Source organism: Molothrus ater, chromosome 1, assembly GCF_012460135.2.
Source record: "Molothrus ater isolate BHLD 08-10-18 breed brown headed cowbird chromosome 1, BPBGC_Mater_1.1, whole genome shotgun sequence".
Classification (NCBI taxonomy): Eukaryota; Metazoa; Chordata; class Aves; order Passeriformes; family Icteridae; genus Molothrus; species Molothrus ater.
The window spans coordinates 146,594,048-146,610,047 of NC_050478.2; the positions used below are offsets into that span (position 1 = coordinate 146,594,048).

At 37.2% G+C, this 16,000-nt stretch overlaps 1 protein-coding gene across 3 annotated transcripts in view; it reads left to right on the forward strand.

The window, feature by feature from the left end:
- The window catches only part of KHDRBS3 (KH RNA binding domain containing, signal transduction associated 3), a 90,005-nt gene that overhangs the window by 52,081 nt on the left and 21,924 nt on the right, over positions 1-16,000 (forward strand). For all 3 annotated transcript variants that reach the window (XM_036403187.1, XM_036403195.1, XM_036403204.1), the window contains exons 6-7: positions 2,683-2,875; positions 14,918-15,000. In XM_036403187.1, coding sequence (XP_036259080.1) covers positions 2,683-2,875; positions 14,918-15,000 — 276 coding nt within the window. The remainder of the gene's footprint in view (positions 1-2,682; positions 2,876-14,917; positions 15,001-16,000) is intronic.

A 16,000-nucleotide genomic window follows, 5' to 3' on the forward strand; every position in this document is an offset into this window, starting at 1 on the left:
AAGAACAAATCTACCATGAGGAACTTGTTCAGTTATTCTTGATTGTGTAGCAAAACCTTAATGTGCATGTGCATGTAGACATTCATATATGTGAATTGATCTGCTCTGGTGATTGAGGCTTGCTCTGAGAGCTTTCCTGATTCTGGGACAATTGAAGGACTTCGGTTATCTTGGACCTGCTTTTCTGAGTATTTTGTTATGTTAGGATTCTTCCTTTGAGATTAGAGTTGGGTTCAGCCTTGCAAGTGATACCTCTTTTAAAACTTGTTCTAGCCTTACTGAGCTCCTGTTGCCCTTTCTCAGGCACTCTTTTTTGATAATTGTTGTGTATTTGCTCTGACTTCCCACAGAATTGCTGTCTCCCAATATCATATATGCACATTTCACTCTTTTAAGCATTTTTAAACATAATTTGTGTAGCTGCCCTTTTCAAATTAAGCATTACCTGAACAGATCTGTTGTTTTTGCAAAGGTGTGCAAAGGTTCCTGTTCAAGTGGTTCCTCTGTATTTTGAGTCTGTTCATTGTAAATGTCCGTCAAGCTTCTTTGGTTCCCCTATAGCTTCTTTAAAGATAGCAATTCTTAAATTAAAAGGATTTACAATTTACAAACTTTTATACAAGTAAAAGAAACAACAATTTACAGTTTCTAAAAATTTCCTCTTAGCATCATAACCCGTGTGGTGCTGATTGAACTCTCCTGTCGCTGCGTTTTCTGTCTCGGTGCTTTTCCAGTCTCCTCCAGCCTGATGCAGTAACATGAGAACCATACAACTCAGAGTAAGAGGTCCTCTAGGAGGAATGAACAAAGTTATGAAAAGTTAAGATCGTAAATGATCTCATAATACAAAATAAATATTATTTCCTACCCATCACCATTCCAATCCTATTAACTGTTTTTTGAAATGCAGAAAAGACCTCATCACATGGATCTGGTTTTCTAATTACTTCTCAAGAATAAATCTATGCTAGCTTGAAAAACTGTAGCTTTTTTCTTCCCTTAAATGTTTTTCCATGTTTTTGAGCATTTTCTGCTTTCACATCATTCACCCTGCCTGAAGGATGCTGTCATGATTATGCCTAATGATTCTTGAATCTTTTTACTGACCTTTTTCTTTTTTTTTGACTTGGTATTGACTATATTCTATGCCACTAGGTTCATTTCCCTTTCTCTGGCTTCTCCTGGAAAGTATCACATTTGCTATTTCTTTCTATTACTTCAGCAGGCTGTGTCTGGAAACTTCACTGCTCACCCCTGCCCCCACTACAATGAAGTCAGATAAGCAGCTGTACCCTGTCCTGAGGAGACATTCTAGAGATTAGCTAAAACCAATTAATAAGGACAGTTTTAAATCATTTACTCTCTAGGCTTGTTTAAAATACTTTGTGACTGTGTTTGGATCAGTAATAAAATTAATAAAATCTATCCTGGTTGTATTTTTACATTTTTTGCATTCCTCATTCAGTGATGCAGTTTTTGAAATACTGCTTATTTGTGGTAAAATGATTGTCTTGTTTTGTGATTTGTTTATTGATGTGAAATTATACAATTTGTATGAAATGGGATAGGAAATCATAAGGCCAAATCTGGATCTTTATCATGCTGTTCATGTTGGAAATTTCTACTGAAATTAGGACATTTTTACTCAATTACTGGTCTTGAGATTGATTAGATAATAGCTTGGTAGGTAGAAAGATAGGGTAGAGCTTGTGCCTTGTTTCCTTCTATGTATCTGTTAGAGTGTATGATAAGGGTCTGACTTCTTTGGAACAATTCTATTTGCCAACAGCAGTCCTTCAGACTCAATTATAGCTCATGGGTTGAAATTATCTTCTTAAAAAGGAGATGTCTATTAGCAATGTTTTAGATTTCTTATTTAAAAGAGTAATTGATGAAAATTTCTCTCTTTAAGTCTCTGCCTTCACTACAGGGAGGTAGGAGGAAAAGCCACTTCTAAATGGATCTAATGTTTTTTGAAAATTGGTTTAACTGAAGTCTTATATTTTTCATCTAAATGTTAAGTGTCCAAAGTAATGGAATGCAAGTTAGTGCCAATCATGCTTTCAGAATTTTTAGACCAAATATACTGTTATTTAGTATTCTTAAATACATACAGGACATCAGGTTATATCCTATAATCACCCTGCACGTTTTATTACGTTTGGATGTTTTCTGAAATAGATGGAAATCTCTTCAGGAGCAGAAGAAAATGTACTTTTTGTGTTGCACTCAGTGTCTCACAACCAGTGTGATTTTTGGGTTGCGTTCAGAAGCTTTCATGGGATCAGAAGGGAGTGGCACAGATTTCTCTGTGCAGGGTTTGAGTATGATATTGCCTGACACCTTCCAATGAAGCTGCTACTCTGTGCTTGTGATTTCACATACTTGACGTCAAATTCCAGTGAAGTTGACTGATTCCAGCAGATTGTTTTGGGTGTGCCCGAGTGTGTGAGAATGACTCAAGTCAGTGCATTGTTCATCACTGAATCCCATGTCTAGTTTGTATCTGCCAGCATTTTTTTGCATAGCGCGTGTAATCGGATTTAAGCCTACAGAGAAAGGACAAACTCTCAATCTCTTCTCTGCCACTTTTTGTGGCAGACCTGCCATGATGTGGGGGAGGGAGGTGTTGGAAGGGAGGCCCTGGGTCGTGTCTAATGGTCAGTGATCGTGTGTTCGCAGGGGCCGTGGGGGAGTGCCTCCGCCACCAGCAGGAGTGCCCAGAGGGGCACCAGCTCCCCGGGGAGTCCCTCCCAGCAGAGGACCAGTCAGTCGGAGCCGGGGACTTCTGGCACCCAGAGCACGAGGAGTTCCTCCCCCGGCAGGGTACCGGCCCCTGCCGCCGCCCCCGGCACAGGAGACCTACGGGGAATATGTAAGTGGAGCTGTGGGTGTGCTGTGCGTGGAGCCTGGGTGGTTCTGGAGAGGGCAGAGCCCTTCAGAACTCTGCAATTAGCACCTTAGTGCTAGCCCAACATCCCTGACAAATGTGTTCATCTCTCTTTATCATTCCAGGCTTGAACTGCTTAATTAAAAAAAAATAATCGTGTTATATGTATATACCATCATAATGACATATACAGTGCATTTGGCAAAATAGTTATGTGTCTCTTGAATGTTTAATATTAGGTTTCTGCTTTCCAAAAAATCTGAAAAATCACGATTGTTGTAGGCTTTTAATTCTCAACTAAAACAGAATAATATTCTAATCTTCCTTCCTAAGCCTATCTTTGTGGTCATATAGTGGTTTAATGATCGGACTTGTAAAGTATTTTTATGAAAGCTTCAGAACTAATCCTAAAATTTTAACAATGCACCTCAATAAGCCATACATATTCATCTTGATTTTATTGTATTAAACATTAGAATCATATCAAAATACTTTTTATGTTGTATATGACAAAATTATGCAGTTATGAATTAAGGAAAATTTAAATTGAACTTACAGAGCAGTAAGATAGAGAAAAAAGATCATTAAGTCAAAACTATAGCGATAAAAATGAATTTAGTCTTATAGAAAAATAATACCTTCAAGGACAATGCTTTTAATACTAAAGGTTTTAATGTGCCCTCTTTACAGCCAAGTGTGTCTGGACTTCATTGTTTAGACTAGGAAAAAAGGAGATTCTGTGTTCCCAAAAATTTGCTATTTAGATATTTTTTGCTTTACTCTAAACCTTTCTTTCACCTACCTTCACCTCTCTTCTTCCAAAGATCCCCACCAAAACCATCTAAATAAAATACCAGGTTTTTTTCCCTTTGGGCAGAAAACCAGTTTTCTATGTAACACTTGTAGCTCTATAAGGGAAGAAGTTCAATGTTGTTAATATAAACATTTATGCATATAATTGAAAAAATCAGAAGTTAATGTAGTTCATTAATTTTGAGGAAGAATACTTTAACAACATGCCTAAATTTCCCCTGGCTATACTTGACTAGTCAAAGTGGGTACTGCAAATAAGTGGTTCTCTCACAATGCCTTCCAAGGAATCAGTCCTCATTGTACACCTATTTCCAGGTCATACATTCTAGAACACATAGAGAGATGGTAGAATAGAAACCTCTTTGAGTAACTTCATATTTCTTTATCATCTGCTATTTATGGAATGTGTCTGTAGAAGGGGTGTGGAACTAACAGCTGCTTGCCTCAGTATCCTGAAGTATGCTTCACTTCTGGGAGAATAATTAGAACATAGCGCTGTACGGAAAATAGTGCTGTGCTAAATAACTTCTAAAAAGAATTTCCTTTAGAACTGGATCACTTATCTTCCAAAAAAGATACCTTAGCAGGGATAGATATAGTTAGATAGTTATAGTACTTAAAGCTGTAGTTGAAAAAGCAGTCCTAGATGGTCTGTTTTTTCTTTAGAAGAATGTTTAGCAGGGACATAAGCCATTGGTGTGTTGCATGTTCAGTGTTAAATTTGATGCTTGGTATTTTTTTACCTGTCCACTTGCAGTACATTATCTAAGTGCCTCATCTCTGTCTTTTACAGGTTAAGGGAGCATGGTATGAGTCTTTAGTAGTATTTCTGTGACTTCTTTACTAATTCCTGCTTAGTTATATCTAATACTAAAGCATTAGTTTGCCAACCTGAGCAGAAGAAGGTCTTGTTGATTGGGAAGTGTCTGTAGAATAACATCAGAAACACTGGGGGGTACCAAAAGCTATTTTAATCACCATCAAAGCTTTGGAGACTGAGATATCCAGAGAGGTTACAGAGAAATCTTTAGAAGCGTACTGGGTTTTTGTGGTCAGGTTTTGGCAGCAGAGGGGTGCAGGGGTGGCTTCTGTGAGATATTTCTGGAAGCTTCTGCTGTGCCCAGCAGAGCCAGTGCCAGCCAGCTCCAAGGCGGTCCTGCTGATGGCCAAGCCAAAGACCAGCAATCGTGCTGCTACCTCTGGGATATTGTATTTAAGGGAGGGGAAAAAATCCCAGTCTGGAGCAGTCTGTTCCTAAAGGACTTCACCCTGTGCAAGGTTCCTACACTGGAACAGTTCATGACAAGCTGCAGCCCAGGGCAAGGGCTCATGTTGGAGAAGTTTGTGTTGGACTGTCCCTGTGGGAGGGATCTGATGCTGAAGCTGGTGAAGAGTGGGAGATGTCCTCTCCCTGAGGAGGAACAAGCAGGGACAAGGTGTGGTGAGTTCTCCATAGCCCCCATTCCCATCCCCTGCATTGCTGTAAGGGAACCAGTAGAGAATTTTGGAGTGAAGTTGAGACTGGGAAAGAAGGGAAGAGTGCAAGGGAATGTGTTGCTCAATTGAGTTTTTATTTCCCCTCATCCTACTCTGATTTCATTGGTAATAAGCTAATTTATCCCAGTTGGGTCTGTTTTGCCTGTGACAATAACTGGTGAGTGATCTTGAGCCATGAGACTTTCATGTCCACCTGAGGAGGGGAGTGACAGAGTGGCTTTGGTGGTCACCTGGTGTCCAGTCAGTGTCAACCCACCACAAGATTTTCTATTGAGGATTGCAAAGTCCTGAGGATTCATGAAGCTTTTCATTCCTTAGGCTTACAAGCCTTTGCTTTGTACTCATTAAACTAATGTGAAACTGTGCAAGTCCAAGAGGAAGCAAACTGTGTGTGGATGGAAGCTTTGAACCACTCACTCCTGTAACTGAATATCTCAAAGGTGATTTAGGGCTTTCAGTATGTAAAGTCCTTGTCCATTTCCTCTGTTGAGTGCTATTAAATCTACCTTGTTACAGACAATGAATTACAGCTTCCTTTTTCCTTCACTCCTTTTGCTAATTCTGTGTAGTCCTTGAAACCAATGAATTTGTAATATCTATGAGGAACTCAATTCTGCCTCCTGCTTATCCTGATATCTTTCCTTCCTCTGCTTGATTAATTGATTGGTTTTTTATACATAGTTGTCTTCAAAATGGGAAAGAGAATGCCTATTTCATTCTGAAAAAATTGGAAGGCTTACTTCTGGAGGCAGTATTTCACATAGGAAAAATATCACAGACAAAAAGTCATTAATTTGAGATGCATTTTAATGTAAGATCAAGAAAACTGTGAACATTGCTGTCCTGTGTTTAGAGCCCACAGGGAAGTGTTCCAGAATCTGCCCATTACAGAAAGCTCTGCTCAGAGTGAGCTGCCTCTGTCTTCTGTCAGCTTTCTGGGCTCTGTGCATTGGGGGCCTTTGAATGCTTTGGCTTTCTCTGCAGAAGTCACACAATGTACTGGGCTAGCAGCAATAGTGGCACGTCTTTCCAGTTCAATATAAGCAGTTTTCCCACTCCACTGTTGCCAGTCTCACTTATATATGAGTCTCAGCTGCAGGACTCATTCCTCCTGAGACCCCACCACACTGTTAGTACCATGATGAAGCTCTTGAAGCCACTAAATGACAGTTCCTTATCATTTTCTCTGAAGACTGACTCTTTAATAGCTGTAGCATCAGCTTATATAGGAAAAATTCCAGCCTCTACAGCCAGCCAGCTTTATAACTCACTGCTCTGGTTGCTGTGATAAACTTTCTCTGAAGACTAGCAGGACTCTCATTTTTCTTTCCTCAACTGTTTAGGTCAGGAGAAAGCATGTTGTGACGTGTGAAGCATGGCCAGGATTATTTTTGTAACAGTTGGATGAGGGAAACCATACTACGGGGTGCTACATTTGTTGAAGAACTTACAGATGGTTTCAGGAACATTTTTCTCTTAATTAAGTGGGATTTTTCTCTACTCATTGAACTATGCTGTATAATAGAGAAAAAAAATTTTTATGGATTTTTAGCTGACAACTTATTCCGATAAGAAATAGAAACTGTATTTAAATACTAGCTGAAAATTTTAAGCTTTTCTACAATTTTCCAAGAAGCAGGAAATTTGTAGTGGTGTAAGGTCAATTCCTTAGCAAATGTTGAGTCAAACATGGGTTAGAACAGAACTGCTCAGTCTCAGTTACTGCCTCATCACATTTGTTGCTCTTGGCCTTGTCCTGCTGTTGTCTTCTTCTCAGCTTCCAACCTCTGAGGCTTTTTTCCAAATTAGCAACACAGCAGTGGGACTGAAGGTTTTTAAGACTAGATTTTTATTTGATGCTGTTTTCATTTTATAAAGGCAAATATTTTGCAAATATTCTACCAGTCTTTCACTTCTGTACTTTGCATGAATATATTTGTGATGATGCTGTGTCAAGTCCTGTTTTGGCTGCCTAATTGTGTTAAATGCAAAGTGAATTTTATCTGAGTTCATAATCACATTTTTATGCATTAAGAACTTTAAACGTGAATTTAAATTTAAAAACTGTTGCTCTGGCAGTATGGAATGTCTACACTAAAAAAATAACTCATCAGTCCAGCATGTTGTGGCCAAGACTTGCTTCAACACTACTTTGGAAGACTGTCAGATCTGAATATTCCTCCCTGTTCTGGGGAAAATTTGTGTCAGAGCTTTATTTGTGGTTTTGGCCAATTTATTTATGTTTTCTTGTGTTCAGAAAGGGTTAACTCAGCAGCAGAGTTTTCTGATGCACTGACCACATGTGTAATTTCTAGCAGCTAAAGCTCCAATGACATTGCTTTGTGTATTAAGAAATGGAACCAAGATGGAATGTCTACAAATAGGAGACCAAGGGAGGCTTTCTGATGTTAAGTAAATTGTAACTTAAAAAAGAGCACTGTGCATTATTTCTATTTAGATTTCAAAATTATTTGAACTTGGATACAGATACAGGCCACTCAAAAGGGTGTACAAACAATTGGATAGAAAAAAGTTACTGATAGCAAGAAACTTCAAAACCTATTCTTTAAAGTCTACATTAGTTATTTCTTCTTTCTGCAAAACCATAAAAGTTAGGGATTTTTTATAAGATTTATAGTTCCTGAAGCATTCATATGTGGATGTTTCCAGAAAAACATGGCTTTAACTGATGAACAAAGCCCACCTCAGACTCAAGATTATAGTTCTTACACTAGGTCTGTGTTGTGAGACTGTAATTAGCACTGTATGTGTACTGTGAAGTACATGTGTATTACAGATATTACAATACTTTGAGACTATGCTTGTCCTGTTTCCCATGAAAAATGGGGAAGACCCAAATCTTACCATAACCTGCTGTCTAATGAAATCTCACCCAAAATAATGAGCAGATGGCGTGTTCCTCTGTCTCTCTTTGTGCGTGAAATCTCAGTATTTTTCTGGTACTGGAAGGCCTGTGGTTCAAATTCCTGTTGCAGGTATTCATATTCCCTTGGGTCTCTCTGGAGATGATGTGCTGACCACCAGGATACTGTCCCAGCATACGCAGCACTTTTCTGTCCTTTTGGTTTTGTAGGAAATCTACAAATTTGGTAAGCCTTAGGGAAACTTGATTCACAAATAGTGTTTGTCTGGATGGCTAAGAAATTAATTTCATGATCCAGTCAATATTACAAATATGAATGTAGGTGTCCATTAGATAAAAGAATAATTGCAGTCTTACTGTTTACAGGGGAGAGCCCATTCCATTGAAAAACCTATATCCTGTTATTTAGTTCACTTCCTTAGAAAACCAGTGCAAATTCTGTTTTCATCTCCAGCCTTAAGCTTGAATTCCCTGTCTCCCTATTGAGATCATAATTAATTTACGTTTTGAAAAACTGAAAATTTGGATTAATGTGGAAGCAATTTCTTGGAGCTATTAATACACTGCTGATTTTGAGTGGTGAACTGTTTTTAAAGTGAAGTTTTCTCATTAACATTCACTTGCTGTTTGGGGTTGAAGAAGGTAAGATCTGTAGGAAAAAAAAAGGAGAAAAATCTCTGTATGCCATATAAAAAAACCCATTTTTTTATTTACAAATAAAGGCTTCTTGAAGTTGAGGTAGTAAAATATTAGTGAAAGCAAGGGCTAGTCCAGATGGCATAAGATTTTGAAAAGAATTTAAATTCTTGAATGAAGTTCAAGTATAATTTCAGTGTCACTTCGCAAGATTTACACCATGTTTTAATTTATCTTGGTCTTGTGAATGTTGATAGCTTCCTGATGATGTGCAGCATTTTAAATCAGTGAGTTTATCTGCTTAGTTGTTTGAATGTGAAGCTTTTTGTTTGGGTTCCTGGAAAGGGCTTGAATTTGCTTCAGTCTCTAAGAAGCAGAGAAATTATCTTTTGTCCATGCTGTCGTTCTTCCCGTTTGCGGATAATGTTGTGGTTTCCATTTAGGTATTGTGCCATTTTCTAAGCAGTTTGTTCGCTGAGTTCTGGCTTTTTACAAGTGCTAACACTGTTCTTAAATTCAGGGGAATTTGTGTAAGACTTTTGGAAAGCAAGTTCATAACATGAAAACAGTATTTCTTGGCTTTTTCTTCCCAATACAATGTTCTTTTTCATAGTAAATAGGACAAGCAAGAATAAATAAATGGGGGGGGGGAAGGTTTTATATTTTAAGCCCTTCAAATGATTGCTTTTTTTAATTTCAAATCTTTTATCTGCTCTGGGGTTTTCAGGATGAGATGGAGAGAGAATGCAAGATGTTCCTATTTTCCCAGGAACTGAGGTGACATTGGCTGTGGAAAAAGTGGAGTGCTTTGGAGAAAAGGCTGGACAGCTTTTCCCCTTGCCTAACTCAATGTTCACCTATAAAGTTCCCATAAAATTCCTTTCTTAGTATTTTAGTTTAAGCTGCTTATCTGAAACTTGGTATTATTGAATGAGTCCTCCTGATTCTGGCACTGCTCCCTGCTGTTGTGTATAGAAAACCAGACTTGTTTTGGTCTGATAGTAATTTGGTTTAAATGTTGCTGTCTATATTCATTAGCAACTCCTCAGGGTTTTTTTGAGGTGCGTGAAAAACAATCCACTCCTGCATCTCTCATTCTATGAAAACCTTATTTGTTCTGGTTGGATATGCACTAGGCTCCTTCTGGATGAAAACAGATGAAAATCTCCAAAACAAGAGCTTACAGTCTGTGCATGTTTGCTGCTAATGTCCTTGATGTTGGTGCTCAGACTTAAGATGGTTGTAGCTACCCATATTTGTTCTGATTGCCTCATATTCCCTGTTGATTAAATGAGGGGGGGGATGTTATTACCATGTAACAAAATGCCTGTTCCTTCCCTTTACAGTTCTAATTTGCCAAAAGGAGTTCATTGCACCGATGTTGTTTTGTGTTGTCTCCTTCATGTCAATCTCTGCATAAACTTTTTTTTCTTTTAATTTGATAGTTTTTATCTAAAATAAATATGTGAATGTGCTCCTCGTGTTCTGGGATAGTATAGTAGTGTAAGTATTAATTTCAGAGAATGATGAGGAAAAGAAGCAATGTAAAAAGAAAACATTTTAGCTGTAGTGGTAGTGTCCTTATTTTTTTCCCTTGGATGGATTTCCTTAGATGGGAACTGCTGGAAAATTGATTTCTTATTGATTTCATGATCTTTTTTCCCAGCTCTGCAAATGGCCTTTCTGTTAAAAGCCACTTTTACCCTCTTCTTTCTTTCTGTTTCTCTGTCTTGTTCTTTGAAACATTGTTCATTTTCCTTAAAGAGGTTCCAAACAGTAGTCTGTCATTGTCACTGCCAACAGCTTCCAATTTAAAACCACCATTTCCTATTCTCCACTTGCAAGGGTTTGTTCAGAGTACTATTTTAATTAAAAAGCACTGATGAGCAAGGCTTAGCATGATTTATAATGTTTTGGGGAGTGCAGAAGTTGTGGCAGAGATTGCTTTTATCATTTTTTGACCCATGATAATAACTTAATATATTCAAATGGTGCATATTTACACATTGCCTTTGATTCTATTAATGAATAATGTCTGTTCTTTACATGGAGCAATTACAGCTACCAGTGCTGCTCTTTGGATTTATTTCACCTGTGGGCACCATCAGTGAGACCACTGCAGGCAGAAGCTCTCTTTAAGTAGAAACACTTATAGGTTGGCTTAATAAAGGACTTTATTATTAAGCTATGAGATTTTACAGAGTAATTTCATTCTTTTCAGATGATCTTTGTTGTAACTCCAGCTTTTCTGTTACTTTGGGGGAAGATTCTTAAGCCTGAAGTCAAGACAGTTGCTCTTAATACCTTCCTGGTGGATACTTCAAATGTTGGGTGATAAATACCTGTAGTTTAAAAGGACTTCAGCATTTTCAGCTCTTTTTTCCCCACATTTCTGTTGTAAGCACAATGTTCAGCACACTTGCTGCCTTTTGATCAGACTAATCTGATAAGAGTTAAGGTTTTCTGGGTTATCCTGAAAAGCAGAAGAATGAATAACAGTGGAAAGGCTTCTGTTCGTGGCATGAAGCCATGATCTGGTGTGGGCTTTTGGGTTTTGAAGTGGGAGATGGAATATGGGTTCACCAGTAAACTCTCTGATATCTGAATACATTTAGGAAAAGCTATTAATAGACAGATGCAGTATGAATAGAGAGGGAAGTCCATTGTATTACATTTCATAGATTGAAGGAATACAGACACTGTCATCCATGTGAAGAAGAATAATGGCTTTAAATATGAAAGTGAATGCTTTTATAAGTAACTGAAAGATGCCCAAAAATCAGCAGGAAAAATGTAATGAGAGGGTTCTTAGGAAAGTATAATTCTTTTGTTATTACATAGAAAGATATCTGTATAGCAATGCTTGGGCTTAGTAGAATGTACTTAGTACAAAGGTGTACTTCAGTACAGGTTTTCTGTGTGTGTAAGTTCAGTTCTGTCCATTTTCATTATATATGTGTAAAAATTACAGTTATTTTCATTTAAGTTAGCATGGTATTTTATAGCACTGAAATGTGCCAGATGGCCAGGGATATTTCACCTAAATACTAAATAAAGTTAAAGAAAACATTCACTGAAGCCACTAGAGGTCTGATTCAGAAAGAAAATACCCAAGTAGCATGAATTTAATTTAAAATTATAAAAATTCTGTCTTGGTTGACCTTGTTTGTAACCTCCTGAAAGAGAAAGTTTTCAAATACTGCATGACTAAGAGCAAATACTGTCAGACCTAGTTCAGGGAAAGCTCTGAAACATATTTCAGCTGCTCCTGCCTAATTGCTACTTCAAAGGAATTGTGCAGAGCAAACACATATTTTGGAATTTGAATATTTTATTTATTAACAGCACAAGCTATTGAGAGCAAACCTATTTTATTTTTGGATCATGTTGCACATATTTATCTTGTTTTTAGTGTAAACTTTGAGGTTTATAACTGTAAATATTAGGGAAAAATTCTTTCCCGTGAGGGTGGTCAGGCTCTGGCCCAGACTGCCCAGAGAAGCTGTGGCTGCCCCATCCCTGGAAGTGTTCAAGGTTGGATGGGACTCTGAGCAACCTCATCAGTTCTGGACACATGGAAGGTGTCCCTTTCCATGACAGGGGGTGGAACAAGGTCATCATTAATGTCCCATCCAAACCATTCTGTGATTCTATGAAATGCATCAATAAAAGATAATAGATCTATTTAAGTAGAATATAGTAATCTCAAAAGCCCAGGCTGACAATTTTAATTCTGACAGGAGTCCCACATATAAACCACAAATCAGATATCTTTCCATACAATGCTTCTAAGAACCACCATCAGCAATATCATAATGCAGGGCTTAATTTCAGCAGTTATAAGCTTATTAACACATGGAGTGGTGAACAGTGATGAATCCTGGGCAAAACTTCTCTGGAAGACAAGTGTTAATAAATGAATTTGTTCAGTCTGATACAGAATGGGCCTCACCCAAATTTTCCTTTTGTTCTGCTGAACATCTTATGAAGGATCTTCTCTTTTCAAATTTATTTTGTTCCTCTGTTTTCAAGAAGTCATAGAAACACCATAACTTCAAAGCAGTCTCTTACCATCTTTCTTTCATGATCCATTTTTCAGTGAAATATTTAACATAAATGTGAAAGAGTGGACTGATTGCTCAAGAGGTCTCTAATGATTCTTCAGGGACAAAGCTTTCCTAACACATTAAAAGGTTAATTTCAGTCCTCCACTTTTATTTCTTGCCACTGCTGGATGTGCCCAGTTTGAACTTTGGAAGGGATGTGGAAGGGATTTGGAAGTTTTAGGGATGGCTAGTTCACATTTGGGAGATCTATGAGAGGAGACCGAATGTCATATAAGTGTTCTGGAACAGAGCAAAGAAATTGGCTCAGGCAGCTTCTGCTGTTGGTCAGGGTCTGTATTGCATCAATAAATAATAAAATGCCTGTTTGGAATAACTGCCAGGAGGCCCTGGGGTTGGGGTTTAGTCTGTCACTTATCAAGAAAAGCCTTATCTGATGGGCAAGAAAATCCTAAGAATCTGTTTTAATTTTTAGTTTCAGGGCAGTGAATTACTGAAGGACAAAATGCATTTCCTTTTTTGAGTGACTATTTATTCATGGATCCCCATGCAACTGACAGTTGAAAGAATCCTAGTTTCTTCTTCCAAAGCACTAAAAAAACTTATTCAACTGTGCTGGCAAATATTCACAGATACCTTTCTCCTAATCACTGCTGGGAAACAATCATGTGCAGTGATCTAGCAGTGGTGAAGCCCTATTGATAGGCAGGTTGCCTGTTTTCCATAGAAGCAATTTCAAATTACTGGAAAATTTGCTAAAAACTCATAGGAAATTAGGTTTTCTGTCAGTTGTTTTGAGGATGTCACTGCCTTCTGCTGTAGCAAGCTGTCAGATTCCCATCATTGGAGATGTTTTCTACTAGAGTTAGACAATCCATCATTTGTCGTTCCTACCTAAATTGATTGATACTGATTGTTGGTTTTGTTCTCTGTCACTGCTGAAAGATCCTTAAACATTCCATTTGTTAAAATGTTGGCTCTTTCATGAGGCTTTATCCTTTAATTGCTAGAGCTGGATACACACTTATTCAGAAAACACCATTTATATATATGTATGTGTATATATATATAATGTATATATAAATGTATATATAAATGTATATATAAATGTATATATATAAATATATATATGTATATGGTTGTGTATGTATATATATATATGTATATGAAGGATGATTTTCCAGTCTTCAAAGTGTCTTCTCATTAGGTCGTTCTTGTCTGGCAACATACTCCTAAATATCCACTGAGGTCTTTGGCATATTTAGACAGGATTTAGGTATTAGGATATCCTAGGAATCAATGTGCCATTTCTGCTTTTCCTGTGTTTATCTCACTTAGGTTTATTACTGGACAAAACAGTAAATTGATGACAGTTCTTCAGATTTGTATAGCTCATCCTTCTCTGTGAAAAGACATAATCACTGTCACTTGTTTTTATCTTAAACTTCTATATGGCTGGGGTCAGTAGTTTCTTCAAATTGGTGTTCAAATACAGCACTGCTTTGAGAAGAGTGTTACATTGTATACTTAAATAGTGTGAGTAATGTGGGGAGAAGTAAGAAATCCTTACTCATAGTTTCTTCTCCAGTGCTAAACTCCCACAAGGTGAAGCGTATTCAGAGGGCATTCAGAGTAGTAAAATTACCATTCTTGCTAGTCTTATCTCTAGGGAAGTCCTTTCCTATCCAAAGTTACATAGAATTGAATTTATTGTCCAGAAATAAATCAGCTACCTGAGTCAGTTGTAAAATATTTATTCACATGTTTTGACTCCTGAGATGCTTCCCAGAGCTTTTTTTGAAGATCAGTGGCTCACTCAATCTCAAGAACATGGAGACATGAAATGCTTGTACTGTCATCTGCACAAGCCAGTGTTAACTAAAAAAAAAAAATCTTTCCAAAGCACATTGCCAATAGCTTAAAGTATCTTTAAAGAAATTATGGTCCAAGATGTATAGGTAGGAGGAATCTCAAAATTCATATTTTTCCATTTCATGGTGTTCATATGTTATACATACAGTTCAGGAGAGTGTCGTCTTTGACATGTAGAACTTGGTTACTGCTCTGTTTCTGGAGTGTGCTTGAAGTTAATATTGCATCTTTTATTTTATTGCATCTTTTGTATCATTTCAGGAGTATGATGATGGCTATGGAGCTGCTTATGATGAACAAAGCTATGATTCCTATGATAACAGCTATAGCACTCAAGCACAAAGGTAAGCCTCCAAATCAACTGTAACTGCATTTGAAAAATTCTGTGGTTGGCCAGTTAATTTTACTTAGAGTTTTTCAATTTCATCATAAACAGCAAAAACTTTGAGAGGATTTTAGAAATAACCCCCAAGTTACTTGTCTTTAATATTACATAAGTATGAAAGTTAAATTTCTGAGAGGCTGAAAAACAGAACTGAAAACTTGTACTAGTTTTAGTGATGCCAAATCCTAAATCAAAGTTTTCAAAAGTTCAGAAAATTCAGGGAAATTTAGTTCAGATTTGCAGTGGGAGGGACAAATGGGTAAGGAGGGGAGAGGAGGAAAAAAACAACTTTATGGAAGTTATTAAATTTTCTGAAACACAACTGATTAAATTTTCTTACTACTTTTACAAAGTTATATTCAAGTATTTTACCTGTATTTGACTGTAAAACAAATACACCTGTCAGTTTGCTTTACTCCTCTGGGACTCCGTGTGACAAATTTGAATCTCTTGCCATTTGTTTTCCTTCTCCACTTCATTTTCAGAAGTATTTTTAAGCACTTTTGATTTTTTTTTTTAATTTTGATTTCTTAAAGGAGTCATTATTTTGCAACTCCATGAAACACAATATGACCCAATGATGGGAAACACGCTGTGAAGTAAAACTACTTCTTTTATGTGGTTTGAACTTCATGGCAAAAATCTCATTACAAGTATAGCACCTTGGATGATCATCTCCACTTCTGGAAACAGAACTTCTGTCCACCTTTTACTGAGCTGTAATTTATTTTCATTCTTTTTCTCTCAGACCAAGCATTCATAATTTGCTCAGTAGTAGATGTTTTAAAGTCTTTGACAATGTCCTGAAATTCTATGGCAAAGTTATGACTTGCCTCTGAGGTAGGGTTACTGAGGTTTCTGTTGATAAATCCCTTGTAGTGAATTAAACTGAAAAGTGTATTTGATGCAGATTTCTTTTACCTTCTGCTAAATATGTAAGATTTACAATGCAGCTTTAT